At 40.7% G+C, this 18,125-nt stretch overlaps 1 protein-coding gene across 1 annotated transcript in view; it reads right to left on the bottom strand.

The window, feature by feature from the left end:
- Window positions 1–18,125, bottom strand: part of TBXAS1 (thromboxane A synthase 1) — a 258,599-nt gene that overhangs the window by 108,583 nt on the left and 131,891 nt on the right. The window contains exons 8-9 of the mRNA XM_007504415.3: window positions 15,976–16,106; window positions 8,942–9,229 (exon numbers count right to left, since the gene is read on the bottom strand). Of these exons, the coding sequence (XP_007504477.2) occupies window positions 8,942–9,229; window positions 15,976–16,106 (419 nt within the window). The remainder of the gene's footprint in view (window positions 1–8,941; window positions 9,230–15,975; window positions 16,107–18,125) is intronic.

The following is an 18,125-nucleotide window of genomic DNA, read 5'->3' as shown; positions in this document are numbered from 1 at the left end:
AAGGGGACATGAGGTAATTCCATCTCCCATATCCATGACTATAGAGGTAAAGGCTGTCCCCCAGGCCTGGATTAATTAATTGATGTACTCCCTCTTTGCTTCCATCTTTTAAAACCCTTATTTTCCTTCAAAGCTCAGTTCAAATGGTATCTCCTAAATGAATTCTGTTCTTGTGTCCTCCCCCCAATTCTAGTGGTTCCCCCTGACTCCAACCTCCCCTGTTACTTTATATTTATTTTTATATACAGATATGGATACATGTTGTGTCCCCTGATAAAGTGTAAGCTCCTTGAGGGCAGGACCTTTTTCCTTTTTCTCTTTGAATCCTTAGCCTTCATAGTGCCTTGCAAACAGGAGGTGATTAATAAATGCTCAGATCCATCCATCGAATAGAAAGAAGTAACATAAAATGAGATGTTGATTCTGAGGTGAAATAAAAAAGAAAGTAGGTCAGTCATCTTACTTGTGGCCTCAAGTGTTTATCCAATTCAATAACCAAACATGTGTTTAGCCCCATTTTGTATTGTCTCAGTGTTAACTGAGTGCTAAACAAGATACTTAGCAAGACAAAAAGAAATTGTACTGGCCTTGCAGGAGATTACAATCTATTAGGAGAGCTATAGATGCACATAAGCATATACACAAATTAGGAAAGGGCACAGGCAAGAGGGGGACAAAAACTGTGTGCTGAGGAAGCCACGTTATATATAGTAATGACTGAGTATGAGTAACAAAGTAAACTTGTAATTTAAGTACAAGAATATAAATACAGTATCATAAGTGTCAATAAAACTTGGAGATATGGGACTCTTGGCTAGATTATGGCAATTGGAAGGAATCTATTTTTCAAAAGAAGCAGAGGCATAAGCACCATTACAAAGAAGGTACCTGCTTTTATGGAAATCCACGAACCTGATGCAAAGTGCTTTTGGATGAGGAAAAATGAGAGAGAAACAGAACTAGAAGCTGTAATTGTTGTGAGAGCTTACTACATTACTTACTACCCAGATAGAAAGTTGATATCGATGATGGGTTGGTACCAATAACATGGTAACTTTCAGAGCGGCAAGATACAAAAATGATAGAGACTTCAACTATATTGATGTGTATGGGAAATGTAATTTTATTAATGAGGAACAGTTAAAATTCTTGATTTCCCTAGCTGAGTATTTCATTGCTTGTGGTAGAGGAAGCTACATAAAAACTCCTATTCTGGGGATTATTGTTGACCAATAAGGAAGAACTAGTTGGTGATATGGAAATGACAGGATCATTCATGACTCTATTTGGGAATTCATAGGTGAAAGGAAAAAGAATATTAAATATTATAATTGATTTTAAAATAATCAGAAGAAAGCTAAAAATTATCCAGTGGCTACAAAAGGGAATGATGGTTTAAAAGAGATTGGGAGTGCTAAAGAATAAGCAAATAGAGTGAGGAAGAAAAGAGAGAGGCATTTAGGAAAACTGACATGGTGACACAGATACCTCTCTGACCATTTAAAAAAACCAACCCTTACTTTCTATGTTAGAATCAATATTAAATATTGGTTCAAAGGCAGAAGAGTGGTAAAGGTAAAGATGAGGCAATTAGGGTTAAGTGACCAGGGTCACACAGCTAGAAGAGTAAGGTCAAATTTGAACCCGGGACTTCTGGTCCCTGGGCCTGGCTCTCTATCCACTGGGTCCCTTCAGCTGCCTCTTACAGGTCTTTTTCAAAGAATATATGTGGAAGACAAAAGGAAGGGTACATAAATAAACACTACAAAAGGATAGTGTGAAACAATCAGAATAGCAATGGGAAGATAAAAATCAGAACAAGCTGAGATGTGGAAAAGTGCCAGTTATACCAAAAAGGACTTTAAAAACATTTTTAGAAATAAGAAAAAGCAAAGGAAAGTTCCTCATTCTACTAGACGATGATGGCCTGATGTTAGCATATGACAGGGAGATGGCAGAACTACTCAACCCTAATTATGTTTCCATATTCCCCATCAGGGAGAATTATTGTTCAAGTAGGAAGAGTAGAATGAACAATGTAGAGATTGGTAAGGAGATGAAAAGCAACTTAGACATTTTAAATGAGTTCACATTGTAAGCTGTGAGAAATTACATTCTAGGAAGCTTAAAGAACTTGCAGATATGAATTTCCTGCTAATGGTGGGTGATCTGAAAACTTAGGGAGAAGGAGAATGGCACTTAAATATCAGAAGAGGAAAATAATGTCCCAATTTTCCAAGATTAGAGAAGACAGATTCTGGAAATTACAGATAGATAAATTTGATATTGATCCCCAAGAAAATTTCAAAGCAAATCATTAAACAAATGGCTTTTTGACATTAGGAAAAGGTGTGATTATTGGACATGAATATGAATTCATGAAATGCAAATCATGCCAATCTTAAGCCATTTCTTATTTTGACAATTACGCTATTGTCATATTGAGGCAATTGTGCAAATATTTTGTATCTTGATAGATCTGTGATCTCACCATTGTGATGTTCCTTCCAGTGATGTGGAATTTTTGCTCATGCCCTCTCATAATGATCCATTCAAATGTGCTAGGGACCTTCCTCACTTACCCCCGATAATGGTAAGATATGAGTAAGATCATTCACTGGTTCCCCTTTGCTCTCACCTTTATTTCTGATTCACCATCCTCATATTTTTCCTCCTTTGCATTGAAGTCACTTAGTAGCAATATATGTCAGTTGAATTTGAAGCATCTTAGCAAGTTGTTCACAAAGCTCTACCTCTATCTCTTCCTCCTCTGCAAAAACTGCAGGCGGTATTTCTTGTGAGCAAAGGTTCTACAATAAGATGACCAAATATCCCATGAAATAATGTTTCTTAATTGCTTGTGGGAGCACTCTGAAACCAACACTGCCAACTCCATTACTTCTCTCTCCAAGAGGAACCTGTGAGTCATCCTTCCATTTAGTTGCAAATTTTGGCTTTCTTGGGGTTTCATTTAGAGGGTGAATGTCAAGATGGATGTGATTCCATTCCTAGAGTAGCATGTCCACTCATTGCTTATTGGACAAATATCTCACATTCAGAGCATCAACAACCAAGCAAAAATGCATAGATCATTTAAAACAGAGTCTTAGTACTTCGATCCTACTTTCTGTTACTTTGCTACCAGGATTGCAGAAGCAGAAGAGACTGTCCAGGCCTGAGGATTATTTTGTATTTTCCTTTGTTTTTTTATGGGTTGCTGTGACCAAAGCATTGTCAACAAGCGGTCAGCCTATTGGTAATGAGCCTTTTCGTATTTAGTCAAACTGCTCCATAGAAAACAGATTGGGTCTGTTGCTAGGGCCATATGCAGAGTCTTGCCAGCATGATAGAACTGGCCAGAGCTTGCACTTCACCAGAATTGCCTTCAAGAACCCAGACTTTCTCTATGCCAGGAAGCAGCATTTGAATGAGGCTTTCTTAAGTAATTCTACTATAGAGTCTGAAAAGAATTACTAGGCTACCGTTATGAAGATGGTTCAACGTGGATTGGTCTTCTTGCTGCTCTTTGGTGCTCTCTCTTCTGACTATAGCCCTTTTCCCTGGCTCTCCCCTCAAGCCTGGAATGCTTTCCCTCCTCATGCCCACCTTTTGATTTCCTTGGTTTCCTTCAAAACTCAACTCACATCTACCCTTCTTCAGGAGGCCTTTCCTGGCCTGTTCTTTCCCCCTTTTCTCTCCCTACCACTAGTGCCATCCTTCTTAGATTACCTCCTGTTTACACTGTGTATATCTTGCAAATACCTCCTTCTTTACATGTTATTTTGCCCTTTATAAAGTGAGTCCCTCGAAGGCTGTGCTCTTTGTTTTCTTTGCATCCCAAACCTTAGCACAGTGCCCAGCACAGAGTAAGTACTTAATAAATTCTTGTTCATTGACAGATTGGACGATATTACTACTTATTAAGTTTGTAATCTACACCATGTCCATTAATGTATCTGTCAGACTTTATTGGAGTCTTTAGTAGTGTACTTCAGCACTCTTTGGCCCTGTCTTGTTCAATGTTTTTATCAGTAACTTAGATGAAGACATAGTAGACATGCCCATCAGAATTGCAGATGGCATAAATCTGAGAGAGCTGGCTAATATGAGAGCTGACAAAATCAAGATTAAAAGGGATCTCAGTAACCTGGACCACTGGGCTGAAACCAAGAAAGATGAAATTTCCATCAGGACATTAAAACAAGGGCTTTCGGTATCATGGGCTCCTTTGGCAATCCAGTAGAACCTTTGGACCCCTTCTCAGAATACTGTTTTAAAGGCATCAAGGACAAAAAGAATATGGATTATTATGTTGAAATACAGTTACCAAAATATTAAGTGCATGGATCCCAGATTAAAAACCTACTTTCAAAGATTTGTGACATTCGATTTGGGCAGGTATTTTTTCTACTCAAGCAGATAGTACTTCTTCAGAATCTTGGAAGGCAGGTCTGTTGTCACCATTTATTGGCCAACTTTGTGGTGATGAATCTCTCCAAACTTAGTTAGATTGGCCCTTAGACAACAGTACAGGGGCCTGACAGTAGGCTTTTCAGGTTGGCTTCCAGAATTTGTACTTTACTAACATAGACTTTGAGGATTCAGAGTTGCTTCTATGAAATGCTGAGGCAATAGAGTAGACTTTAGTGTAGGAAGGTTCAATTTAACAAGAATGAATAGTAACTCTCATTTAAGGTAAAAAATTTAAAAAACAAATTGTTTTAGAGGAAAGCAGAAAATTGGGGGAAATTTTTTATAGACAGCTTCTCAGAGAAAGGCCTCATATCTAGAGAAGTTTGTCCAATTTATAAGAATATAAATCATTTCCCAATCGACAAATAGGCAAAGAGTATGAACAAGCAGTTTTTAGAAGAAGAAATCAGAGTTGTATATCAGTGATGGTGAACCTATGGCATGAGTGCCAAAGATGGCATGCAGAGTGCTCTCTGTGGGCACATGGGCCACCTCCCTCCCTCTCAGAGTTTGTTACTAGAAAGGCAGAGAGACTTGGGTGGAGCTGCTCCCCTCACTCTCTTCACCAAGCCTGATGACTTTTTTTTTCATATCACTTGCCCTTCTGCCTAGCAGCCCAATGAGAGTGTACAGTGTGGGTAAAGTGGGTGGCTCACAGGTGGCAGAGCTGGAGGGGAGCAGAGCACTCAGGCCACTCCTCTCCCCCTCTCCACATGTACCTCTCATGTGCCTAGCAGCTCAATGAGAGCATTTCCTCCTCCCCTGTCTGGGATAAATGGAACTGGCATGCAGCATGGCACTCAGTATCTGTTGGAGGGCTGGCACAGCACTCTGTCTAGGGGGTGGGGCCTGGCACTCCATCTCTAAAAGTTTCACCACCATTGCTATATATATAGTCATATAAAAATGCTCTAAATCATTATTGCTCCGAGAAATGCAAATGAAAACAACTTTGAGATACTCACATAGATCAGACTGGTTAAAATGATCGAAGGGGAAAATGACAAATGTTGGAGGGGGTGTGGAAAAATTGTTTGGTGGGACAGTGAACCAATCCTACCATTTGAAGAGCAATCTGGAATTATGTTCAAAGATGTAAAAAACTGTGTAAACCATTGGACCTGGAAATAGGACTATTAGGTCTGTTTCCCAAGATGATCAGGGAAAGGAAAAAAAGAATGGCTGAATAAGTTGTGGGACATGATTGTTATGGAATAATGTTGTGCTACAAGAAATGAATGGGTTGATTTTAGAAAAACCTGGAAAAGCTTGCAAGAAATAGCAAAGAGTGAAATAAGCAGAACCAAGAGAATATTGTATACAGTATTAGTAATATTGTCCAAAGAACTACTGTGAATGACTAAACTATTCTGAGTTGTAAGACTATGCAATCAACTACAAAGGACCTTTGAAGGCAGATGCTATTCATCTCCAGAGGAAAAAACTGCTATATGGAAGTACGCATTGTTTAGTTTCTCATATATATGTATATATATGAAACTACTCTCTCTCTCTCTCTTAAATGTTGGCCTTCTCTAGTGTAGAATTGGGATGGAGGGAGATAGCTTTGAATTCAAAATATGACCAAAAAAAATTTTTTAAAGCAAAATAAATTACCCGTGTGTAGGATACTTGTGAAAAAGTTCTGAGGGTTTTAATTGACTTCAACATTAATCTGAGCCAAGACTAAATGGGTGACACAGGTCAAAAAGCTAAGATTCTTAGATTGTCAAATGTAGTATGTGTCCATATCAAAGGAAGTGATCAGTGCTATTCTGCTTTGCATGGGGTAGAACACATTTTAAAAATCCAATACTAGGTATTGCATTTCAAGAGAAACAACTCTGGAGTTTGGCCAGAGGTGGGTGTCCAGGTGGGCAGGAGTCTGTAAACCACAACATACAAGCAATAGTAAAAGACAAAGCAGTTGCCTAATCTGATGATCATACTAAGTGGAGAGGGATTGGGGAAGAGAGAATTAATTTATTCAGTATCATTGCAGGAGTCAGAATCATAGAATTTTAGTATTTGATAGAACCTCAGCCACTGAACCCATTACTAAAACAGAATCCTCATGACAACATGCCCAATGGGGAGTCTCTGCTTGAAGACTTCTAGTGAAGGGGAATTCCTCTGTGTCCCTCCCTCCCAAGGCATTCTATTTCACTTATGCTTAGCTCTGATTGCCAGATAGGTTCTCCTGAAATCAAGTGTAAATTGGTCTCTTTTCATCTCCTGCCCACTGAGTCTGGTTCTTTCTTCTGGGGCCGAGCAGAACAAATCTACATGGGACTAGAATGCTTAGAAGAAACCTAGAGGCCAATGGAATTATTTTGCCACAGAAATTTTGGAATACTATCTAAGTGGTAGTCAGGCTATGGTCCACACTGATTCTTGGATCCTGGAGAATAAGGAAATTTGGTAAAAATGAAGGCTTTGCTCAATGCCTTGCTTGATAGTGATTTCTTTGCCCATAGAAATGTTCAAGCAGAAGCTAGATGATTATCCTTCAGCTTTGGGGCATGCCATTTAACTTCATTTCCTCATCTGTAAAGTGAGAGATTAACAAGGAAAGGAAGCCAACCTTTATTAATGTACCATTTATTAGGTACCAGGCACTGTGCTAAATACTTTACAAATACCATCTCATTTATCCTCACAATAACCCTGGCCTTAGGAGGCTTCAGAAAGTAGATGCTGCTAATATCCCTACTTTACAGAGAAGGAAACTGAGGCAGACAATGCTTAAATGACTTGCTCAGGATTATATAGTTAGTGAGTGTATGAAGCTGTATTTGAACTCAGGATTAATTGGATCAAGAGTTTTTAAACTAGGGACTATGACTATGTTTCAAGGAGTCCAAGATCTTGGATAGGAAAAATAAAGTTAAATCTTTATTTTCACTAACCTCTTTTTAATATTTAGTATATCTTACAATTATGAATTAAAAAATTAATATCAGGGTCCATGAGAAATGTCTAAGAACCTCTGGACTAGATGATCTCTAAGACTTCTTTCAGCTCTGAAATTCTAAGCTCTTCTAGTAGTAGTAGGGAGGGAAGATGGTCTCAATGACTTTTATGGTTTCTTCCAATGCTAAGATACTCAATCATAGATGACAGAATGTTAGAATTAGAAGGAATATTGGAGATGATTAAATACAAGTCTTTCATTTGCTTATAAGGAAACTGAGCCCCCCCCCCCAAAAAAAAAAAACCCAAGTGAATTACCAAAGGGCAGAGGTTCTGAAATTTTTTGGCTTCAGGACCCTGTTCGACTCTTAAACATTATCGAGAACTTGGCCTCAGACACTTCCTAGCTGTGTGACTACCCTGGGCAAGTCACTTAACCCCAAATGCCTAGCCCTTATCACTCTTTTCTTTGGATCCAATTACAGTATTGATTCTAAGACAGAAGGTAAGGTTTTACAATTATGACAGGCCCCAAAGAATTTTTATTTATGTGAATTATATCTATTGATTATTTTATTGATTATAACTATTGATAGTTAAAATGAAAGCTCATCGCTAAGGGGACTGCTTCATTCTTTGTATTTGTATGACAAGTATCTGGCACACAGATGTGCTTAATATATTCTCATGATTGGTTAAAAGTTATGTACTTTTCTCTTAGTAGTAATACATTGTCTTTAAGAATCTAGCATTAAGAAAATTAAAATTAAAATATTGTTGAAGGAGTTTTAGCCTCAGGGAAGCCAGGCAGTACAGTGGATATAGTGCCAAACCTGGAGTCAGGAAGACTCACCTTCCTGAGGCCAAATCCAGCCTCAAACACTTACTAGCTCTGTGACCCTGGGCAAGTCACTTAAACCTATTTGCCTCAGTTTCCTCATTTGTAAAATGAGCTCGATAAGAAAATGACCAACTACTTTAATACCTCTGCCAATAAAACTTCAAATTGGGTCATGAAGAGTTGGACATGATGGACAAATGACTCAACAATTACAACAGTTTTAACCTTATGGGACTCCTGAAAGAGTTGCATACCTTAAGAACTGCTATTCAAGGATATATAGAAAAATTAGTGGCCAGAGCCTAAATCCAAGTTTCCTGACTCTCAGTTTAATGCTCTTTTAACTACATCTTAATCCATCTCCAGTCCTATCTTTAGTCCTTCAGGTGAAGGATTATTGTTATTGTTATTTTTAAACTCTTACCTTCTGTCTTAGAATTGATATTAAGTATTGGTTCCAAGGCAGAAGAGCAGTAAGGACTAGGCAATGGCAATCAAGTGACTTGCCCAGTGTCACACAGTGAAGATTATTCTTATTATTAACTAGTACTTATGCAGGATTTATACAATTACTTAACAAATATAAATTCATATGCCATTGTTAGAAAGATGCTTATGAAAATGAAATGTCACTGAACCAACCACCTGTCTCCCAGAGAAACCCAAATGGATGTCACATGTATATAAATTGAATCAGCTCAGCTCTGCACTCACGTTTCTCTCACTGAATTCATCCACCTCTCTCAGGAGCTTCTCCTGGCACTCAGAATTGGTAGCCAACAGGTAGGTGACAAAGGAGAGAGTATTGGTGATGGTTTCATATCCAGCAATTAGAAAGATGAAGGCTTGTCCCACTATTTCATCTGTAGTCAAGGTCTTTTGTAGCACTCTGGATGTGGCTTGGGGGATGGAAGAGTCTCCATTCTGAGCACTCTGACTGACTTCAGCAGAGGAAGGAGCACCACGGGCATCTAGGAGTATCTGGAGGAAATCTCTTCGTCTCTAGGAGCCCAAAGGGAAAAGAATACACTTTCAGCCAATCAACAAGCATTTATTGTATGCCGGACACTGAGTTAGGTGGTGGGCATTCAAGGACAAAAAGTGGAACAGTCTTCACTTGCAATGAGGAGGAGACAAACACACATGGAATGTATACAACATAGATGTACAATTAATAAATACAAATATTTACAGATTAATTTGAGAGGAAGAGTGCAAAGACTTTTTTTGTAGAAGATGGTGCCTGAGCTACATCTAGAAGGAAAAGAGACTCAGAATCTTGTTCTTGGGATTCTTAGGAACAATAAAGGAAGCATGTGGAGGAACACTGCCTTAAGACAGTCAAATAAATGAAAACCCAAGCTTCCAGCTGTTGTACCTTCTAAATAGCACCTACGTTCTGCTACAGATGACCTAGCCACCCCTATTCCTGGGTTCCAGCTGTCGATTCAATGAGCAATAGCAGGTTAATAGGGCTGGCCCCAGGAAAGAACAAAGGAATTTCTTTTCAGTTTTCTCCGATTCCTTTCTTGAGTCTCTCTCTGTCCCCTTCTCTGGGGCCCTCTCCTCACCTTTAGGAACTGGGTGCCTTTAAGTCTCTTTTCTGTCTCTTCTTTATCGGTCATTTATTCTTAAGTGTGAGGAGGTGCCAGTCAATGGGTTAACCCCACTTAGGAATATTTGTAGTTTAAATCTTATCTCAGTGTGGAATGAAGGGGCCCAGGACATTGTTAAAGGAATTTCATTTTTTGTTCACCATGCCTACTTATATGGTAAAGTCTGTTTTAATTCAGCTCATGCAGCGGTTAGAAGGAACTTGGCTTCACTGTCTCCCCCTTCCTTCCTCCTAAAGGGAAATCAAGTAAGAGGCTGCTCTAACTTTGGCTATTAGATGTTTACTATCATTGTTGTATTGGAAGTGAAGTGGTTTAGTGGAGAGAGGACAGGGCTTGGAGTCAGGAAGATCTGAGTTCAAATCTGGCCTCAGATACTAGCTGGGTGACTCTGGGCAAGTCACTTAACCCTGTTTGTCTCAGTTTTCTCATCTGTAGAGTGAGCTAGAAAAGGAAATGGCAAACCACTCCAGTAATTTTGCCAAGAAAATCCCCAAAGAGGTTATAAAGAATTGGACATATGACTGAACAATAAAACTACAGGAGATGGAGGCAGCTACCCCTGATGGGGCTCAAAGTTATTGTTCAGATTCTGACATAAAACAGAAGTGCTTATCTGGAATGAAGTGAAGACAGGGTATTTTTATTCACAGGCCTAGTTCTCAGTCTCTTTCACTGCTAACCCTGAGCTCTCATTGAATTTTCTCTGGTTCTTATCTCTCCCTTTGTATATCTACCCCCTTCTTGGTGTCTGTTTTCACTCTCCTCTCCCTGCCTGTTTTTCAGGCTCAGACTCTGCTTTTCTCCATTTTCTGTTTTTCCATAGGTTTTCTGACAACTTCCCAGATTCTTCCTTCTTCATTTTCTGCCCCCTGCCACCTCCAGGTACATATCAACAAAGTGTCAGGGATGCCTAGAGTTACTACCTAGCTGGATATTTGGCATCCACCTCTCTTTGTTCCTCTTTCCATCCTTTTCTTTGTCTTTCTTTTTGACTTCTTCTACTTCCATGTTCTCTATGGCTATAAATCTTTCCAGGGTTCATTCCTGCCACATGTGATGGCATCACTGTGCCTCTGTGTGTAAGGATAGAAAGAAGGCTAGAATAATTGAGCTTGTGGGTGGTCCTGGATATGAAGCCATCCAGGACAGATGGGTGAAGGGCTCTAAGTAAAGAGTGTTCATAGGCTCCCTGGTTGATCCATTCTGATGTTTACTTTTTCTGAAATAAAGACATTTTTTTCTTATGTCCAGCTGAAATCTGTCCCATTCCAATTGAGGCTCTTGTCCTCTCATTTGGTCTATCAGATGTGAAGCAATTTGTGCTCGTGCTACATGCACACAGACAGATGAACAGCTGCTAAAACACTGTGGCTGCTTTGTGAAACATGCTAAAAGGGTTATTCCTCATCTGAGTTGCTATAGAAGACAAAATAACTCATGGGATAACTGGGGAAACAGAAAATGAAGATGTGACAGGTCATTGGTCACCATATTTTGTTCTAGCACTGCCCATTCTAAATGACTAAAGATATTGACCAAATGAACCTCTGAAGTCAAAAGAATTAAACTTGAATAATGACTCTGCCACTCTCTCAGTGACTTTGGGTGCTTAACCTCTCTTGGTCTCAGTTTCCTCATCTGTAAAATGATACCTAGATGATCTCTAATTCCTTTTCCATATCTAAATCTATGACATGATGATCCAACTTCTTAACCATTTCCATCTAATCAGCAGAAGATAAGCTTTGTGGAAAGTAGTGAGTTTCATTCTTCTCTTTGCAGTTTTAGCACGTAGCACAGGGCTGTATATGTATTTTGTTTTGTCTGGACTTGTGATTTCATTGTAGCTCCCAGGTGAGGAAATCCCCTTTTCCAGTACAGATTTGAAACACTTCTGAAGTGTCTAGTCTCAGACAGTTGCCTGTGTCATAGGGATTTAAACTGACTTATCCAGTCATATAGCCAGTATGTGTCAGAGGAGGGATTTGAACCCAGGTCTTTACAATCCTGAAGTTAACTCTCTGTCCACTATTCACTAAGCCATGGTGCCTCTCCTGCCTGGCACCCAGAAGAGACTTGATGAATGGAATTGAATGATAGAACAGTGGTCTGACTCCCATCATTACCATTGTTCAACTCCTCTGCTTTCTAACCTCAAACAGTAGCTAAGACCTAAACAGAGGAAATTAAGATGCTGACTGCCAATGAATATTCTTTCCTTTTGAAAAGGGACCTAACTCTTTTACTGGAAGTCTTGAAAGACAGCCTCGAATCCCATTTTTGATTCATATAATCAGTCCTATCCCTATTCCCTTGCCCCAGACCCCTAGCATCTATTTTAAATTCTTTGGCATGGGGCTGGTGGGGGTATTAGGCAGGAGCTAGAGATTGAGGTGGCTGAGGTAGTGTCTATGTCAGTGATGGTGAACCTTTTAGAGACCAAGTGCCCAAATTGGGACCCTCCTGTACATATGAGTTCCCCACTTTACCCCAGAGAGGGGAGGTAGGAAATGTTCCTATTGGGCTGCTGGGCAGAGGGGTGGGTCATGTGAGAAATGTTCACAGATGCTAGTGGAGAGGGGGAGGGGGAGCAACTCCCTCTGGCATTCATACCATAGGTTTGCCAACATGGGTCTATATCTTCATCTAGCAGTCAAAGCTGATCTTGGTGTCCTTCTCACCCCATCGGTTCCTAAATGGCTCCTTGGGGTTTTTTTTTTTCCAAATAATCTGTGGTCCGTGACCTTGTCTTTAAAAGGTTTTGATAACTGTATTCAAGTCTAATTGGCTTCCTTTGTAATCCTGTGTATTTTTTTATGTATTTAAAAATATTATTCTGAGAAGGGGCCTGCTTCTGTGTTATGAAAAATGTTAAGAACCCCTGACCTTGAAAATGACCTAAACAAACCACTACTGAGGCTCAGATTTTTGCCATTCAACAATTGTAGCAAGGGGAGAGGATGTTTGGGGGATCCCTGAGACTAGAAAAGGAGAGTCAGGTGAATGATTTCCCTTTATTATTCCCACAATATGTAAAGAAGATTATTTCTTTGATTTCTGTGTCTAAGTAGGAAAGATTCTTGGCTTAATCATGACATAAAAATAGCCCTAAATATGCACACTAGTAAAAATAGGTGTCTAATTTGCCACTGGCCATGACTCTGGGAGAAAAAAATATTTACCTTTGAACATCTGCACTGCATTTAGAGAATTTTGAGCCAAGTTTCCTTAGTATTTGAATAGCTCTCCCTTGACATAAGTAGCACTACCTTCTTGCTTTTCTCAGATTAGCTCCTTCTTTGAAATAGTACTCCAGTTCATAAAAGAGGAAGCCCCAGGCAATCTCAATAATTGGATCTTCAGCATCCCCTTTCCTCTAGGAAGCCATTCAGAACAATGGTTTTAGAACTTGTCCACTGATTCTCCAACCCAAGGGTTGGAGACTTGGGGTGATCTAAACCCTCAGAGGGAAGCCATTTATGGATTTCCTCAGACTTAGGAGAATGGCCTCCCTCTTAACTCCTCCTCTATCAGGAGCATGAAAAAGAAGGCCTTTCTTCCCTTCAAGTCTTTGCAAGGCACCTGGTTTCCATCTTTAGAGCCGACACTTGGGGTAGGGGGGATTGTGAGCCCTATTTTCTCATATTTTCAAGGACTTCTAAGTTCAACTCTGGAGCCAAAGATGTTCTGAGCACTTGTAAATAAAGCCTCACCATCTTCTAGCTCCTGGTACCTTTGCCCTACACAATCCTCTTTTCCTAGAGCAAAGGAGGATTAAGTTGTTCCCTCAAGGCACCCCCAATAGCAATTGACCCCTGATTTCTAACTCTGAGCCAGTGCCCTAACTATTAAACCATACTTGCTTTCATCACTCATTCCCATGAGCCACCCAACCTTTAAGAAAGCTCTTTTCCAAGTTATAGCCCAAGAAAGCCCAGCTAAATACAAAGAGATTTAGAGCCACTTGCCCTCTGATTAGGACCTTAAAAAACAAGCAGGAATTTTGATATTAAGCTGTGGGGATGTCCAGGCTGAAGTAATTTCCTTTATTACCCAAAGTACTTAGCCATGAGGTTATCCTTCTGGGCTCTTAGCCATTTCAAGGCAATATATATTTCCTGAATACCTACTATGTGCCAGAACTGTAAAAAGACATTGAAATTTCAGATGAGAATGATAATAGTTCACATCTATATTATGTTTGCAGTTTACCCTGACCTTTCTTTGTAAGACTAATGGGGGGGGGGTGTTTGGAGGAGAAGCTGATCCCTTACAGTATGCAGTAATTCAAAAGAAATTATTTCCATTACCTTGGATTAAAAAGAAAAAAAAACCCTGCCCTTTTGTCTTCAAATTGATTAGTTCTAAGGCAGAAGAGTGATAAGGGCTAGGCCAGTGGTAGTGAACCTTTTAGAGTCTGAGTGCCAAACTGTACCCTCATGCTGCATATGAGCCATCCCCTTACCCCAGACAGGGGAGGGAGGAAGCATTCCCATTGGGCTACTGGGCAGAGTGGCAGGTGATATGAAAAAAATGTCCTCAGGTGTGGTAGAGAGGGGGAAGGGAACAGTCCCCTCTGGCGTGTATGCTATAGGTTTGCCAAAATGGGGCTAGGCAATTGGGTTGTGACTTACCCAGGGTCATACAGCTAGGATATATCTGAGACCAGATTTGAACTCGGGTTCCCTCAACTTCAGACCTGGCTCTCTACTCACTAAACCACCTACCTGTCCTCATTACAGTGTATTTTTGAAAACATATTCTGTGGGGCATCATAGATAGAACACTAGTCTTAGAATAACAAAAAACTTGAGTTGAAATTTTGCCTTACTTGCTGTGTGACCCTGGGCAAGTCATTTAATCTCAGCCTCATTTTCCTCATCTGCAAAATGAGAATAATAAGAGCCTGTACTTCAGAGGCTTGTTGTGAGGACAAAATGAGATAAAGCACTCTGCAAACCTTAAATACAAATATAGGAATGCTAATTATTATTATTATTACATTCTCCAAATTGAAAGATGACAAACATTAATGTACTAGGCACTCAGGTAAGCGTGGGGGATACAGAAATAAGAAAATGAGACAGCCCCTACTCTCAAGAAACATTCTAATAAGGAGAGGCAAAACCTGAAGGGGAGCTGGGAAGTGTGGAGGGGTTTTGGCTCTGTGTAGAGGGGGCATGTGGAGGAGGCGTAGCAGACTGGCAAAGTGAAGCCCATGTGGAGAAGGAGCTCAAGGCTGGCCCTTTTCAGGACATGGAAATTGCAGGCAGAGACTGGGCAGGCTGTTGGTATGGTGAAGGAGCAAAGTAGATCAGACATAAAATTGGTTGACAGTTGACTGAGTTCCTGTTGAGTCAAAGTTCACTTATATTTCACATGGTGCTAGGATGTATCACTGCTGGTGCTGTAACTAGAAATCCTGCCATATGAGGCAAATTCATCCGAGATGTGAGTAGGGGAAGACCCACCCCGGAGAATCTGGCCCCTGACTCCACAGTGAAGGGGAAGAGAAGAGAGACAGACCCTGGGACAGACAACCCATTTATAGAAATAGCTGCTGGGAGAGAAGGAGTAGTCTCTCTTCTCCCTCTCACCCCTGCCTTGGCTGGCTAATAACCCCTCACTCTCTCACTCAAAGCTGCCTTTCCACCAACCTTCCACAGGGAGGTTGTGACTCAGTTTCTTTATCTGTAAAGTAAGATGCATGCTAAAGGCAGGATATCATGCTGGATTTAGAGCTGTCCTTGAAGCTGGGAAGATCTGGGTTTGAATAGGACTCATAGTGGCCACATGACTGCTGGGCAGCACACTTGACCTCTCCATATTCTAGGCAACTTCCTAGAATAACAAGTGAGAGAGAGAGAGAGAGAGAGAGAGAGAGAGAGAGAGAGAGAGAGAGAGAGAGAGAGAGAGAGAGAGAGAGAGAGAGAGAGAGCCTTCCTACACCAGTGAAACCACAGGTTCAGTTTCTATTTCCCTCATTACTTCTATCACAGCATTGTCATGAGAGTCAGAAGCAGCTTAATTCAGCAAGCACCAAGTGCCTACTGGGCGCAATTAGTGCCTTATAGAAAGCATTCTCTGAATAAATGATTGATTATCTCAGCCACATGGACTGAAATGCTTTACCTCTTCTTCAGCTTGCTTGTCTCGCAGAGTGATCATATTCCTGATGACATTATTAAAAAAGGCGCTCAGTTCATCTCTGTTCTTGTTGGGCAGAACTCGGGACAGTGGGATCATAATGGATGGAAATGCGACTTGAGAGAGAGAAACAAAGAGAGTCATGGCACGGAAGAATTACAAACAGGGACTATTTGATGTCAAAGGCACCTGGGGCTCAATTGTAGCCACACAAACTATCAACGGAAGGGTTAGCCAGACTCTTTCTAACCTAATAAAGATGACTAAACCTCACTAGGTAAATAAGAGTTGCATTTGGAAGCCAGAAGCTCGGACTCATTGTAGTAATATGGAAAGAGGAGCTGGAGTTAGATCTGGATTCAAATCCTGCCTGTGATCTTACCACTTGGGGGATCTTGAAGCAATTATGTGGGGCAGTGAATAGAGTGATGGTCTTGAGTCTGGAAAATCTGAGTTTAAATTCAGCATTTGGTAATACTTATGTGGCCATAGACAAGTTAAACTGTGCCTCAGTATCCTCGTGTGTAAAATGGGGACAATCATAGCATGTACCCTGCACAGTTGCTGTGAGAATCAAGTGAGATAATGTAAAGCTTTTTGCAAAGCTTAAAGTGCTATATAAATGCTAGCAATTATTTAACCTCCTTGGGCCTCGGTTTCCTTATCTTTAAAATGAGATGGTGGAACTAGATGTTCTACGAGGTGCTTCCAGCTGTCATCTATGATTCCTGATTAGGAAACTGATCTAATTCATTCACTTTAGTGTTACTTTCACCATGGAGCTGTGATCCCCTCCAATTGTAGAGGTAAGGTGACTGGTCCGTCCCCAAACTCAGCACATCCCTCTGTGTGCTCTAGAGAAGATCTTCCCCTCTTATTCCAAATGGCTCAAGGCCAAAAGTAGCAGAGAAAGAATTTGAGCTAAATTATTTAGACTTGAGCCAAGCGAGGCTCATGTGATTTTGCCTTGGTGCTAGGTGGCTTCCACATTGCCATGCATGCATTCCCAGGAAGTGTTAAACTAAGGTCTCAGAGGCACGCCAACTCAATGCAAGGTACAAGGGAAAGGACCCTGGTCTTAGAATCAGAAAGCAAGGATTCGAGACCCTGGGCAAGTCACTTAATCTAACCCTTTGCCTTGCCCTCATTGCTCTACTGCCTTGCAACTAATACACAGTACTGCTTTTAAGATGGAAGGTAAAGGTTTAAAATAAAAGGGTGAGGGAGTAGAAAGAGAATCAAGTCTTTGGTTGGCAAGGAGGAGGTGAGGCTAAGGGCAGAAGGATGTTCCACAGCTTCCTCAGCACCTGAAACTTCAGGGTGAGGCTTCTGCAGGTAGTGACAGCTCTATGGGAAAATATGGCCCAGAAAAAATGTGAATTGAATTGACTAAGACATGTATGAAATTGAGCAGAATGGACAGAACTGCCAGTGATGGAGAGAGAAGTAAGATGCTTTAATGCTACTGTAAAAGGTTGGAGATTGAAAGGGGGTAGGGGTGGGGAATGGCAAATAAATTTTAAAATCAAAATCAATGAAACTCTACCCAACCCTCCACCCAGTCGGGGATCCATTTGTCACCCTAACTATTTGCCTTCTAATAAAAGTGGTGGCTTGGAAGTCCCCGGAAGTCTTTCTCCAATACTTTATGTTGGTGTGAAGGGGACCCTGGAGTTGCTGAGGTGATCCTAGGGCAGCCCAAGTTCTCAGGTGCCTGTCAAGCTGTAGAGGCTTCAAGAGTTGGCTCCCTGATGGCTGTGTATGCCTGGTGTCCAAGGACTCACTAGCCGGGTAAGTTCAGAGGGGCTTGTCACCAGGTTAGCCACAGGATGATAGATTTTTAGTCATCAGACCCCATCTACTAAGTCAAAGAGGGGCTGAGATCTGGGTCAGTTGGAGAATCCATACTGAGGAAATCCCAGATTCTGGAAAGATTGAAATAGGTTCATGAGGGGAAAAAAACCCCACAGACTGAGAGTCAGAAGACTGAAGTTCTAGTCCTAGTTTGTCACTTACTGGCAACGTGACCTTGGGGATATTATTATCATTATTTTTTCTAAAATTCTTACCTATCGCCTTAGAATCAATACTGTGTATTGGTTCTAAGACAGAAGAGTGGTAAGGGGGTCAAGTGA

The sequence above is a fragment of the Monodelphis domestica genome, chromosome 5 (genome assembly GCF_027887165.1).
Source record: "Monodelphis domestica isolate mMonDom1 chromosome 5, mMonDom1.pri, whole genome shotgun sequence".
NCBI lineage: Eukaryota > Metazoa > Chordata > Mammalia > Didelphimorphia > Didelphidae > Monodelphis > Monodelphis domestica.
This window is presented reverse-complemented; position numbering and strand designations above follow the sequence as displayed.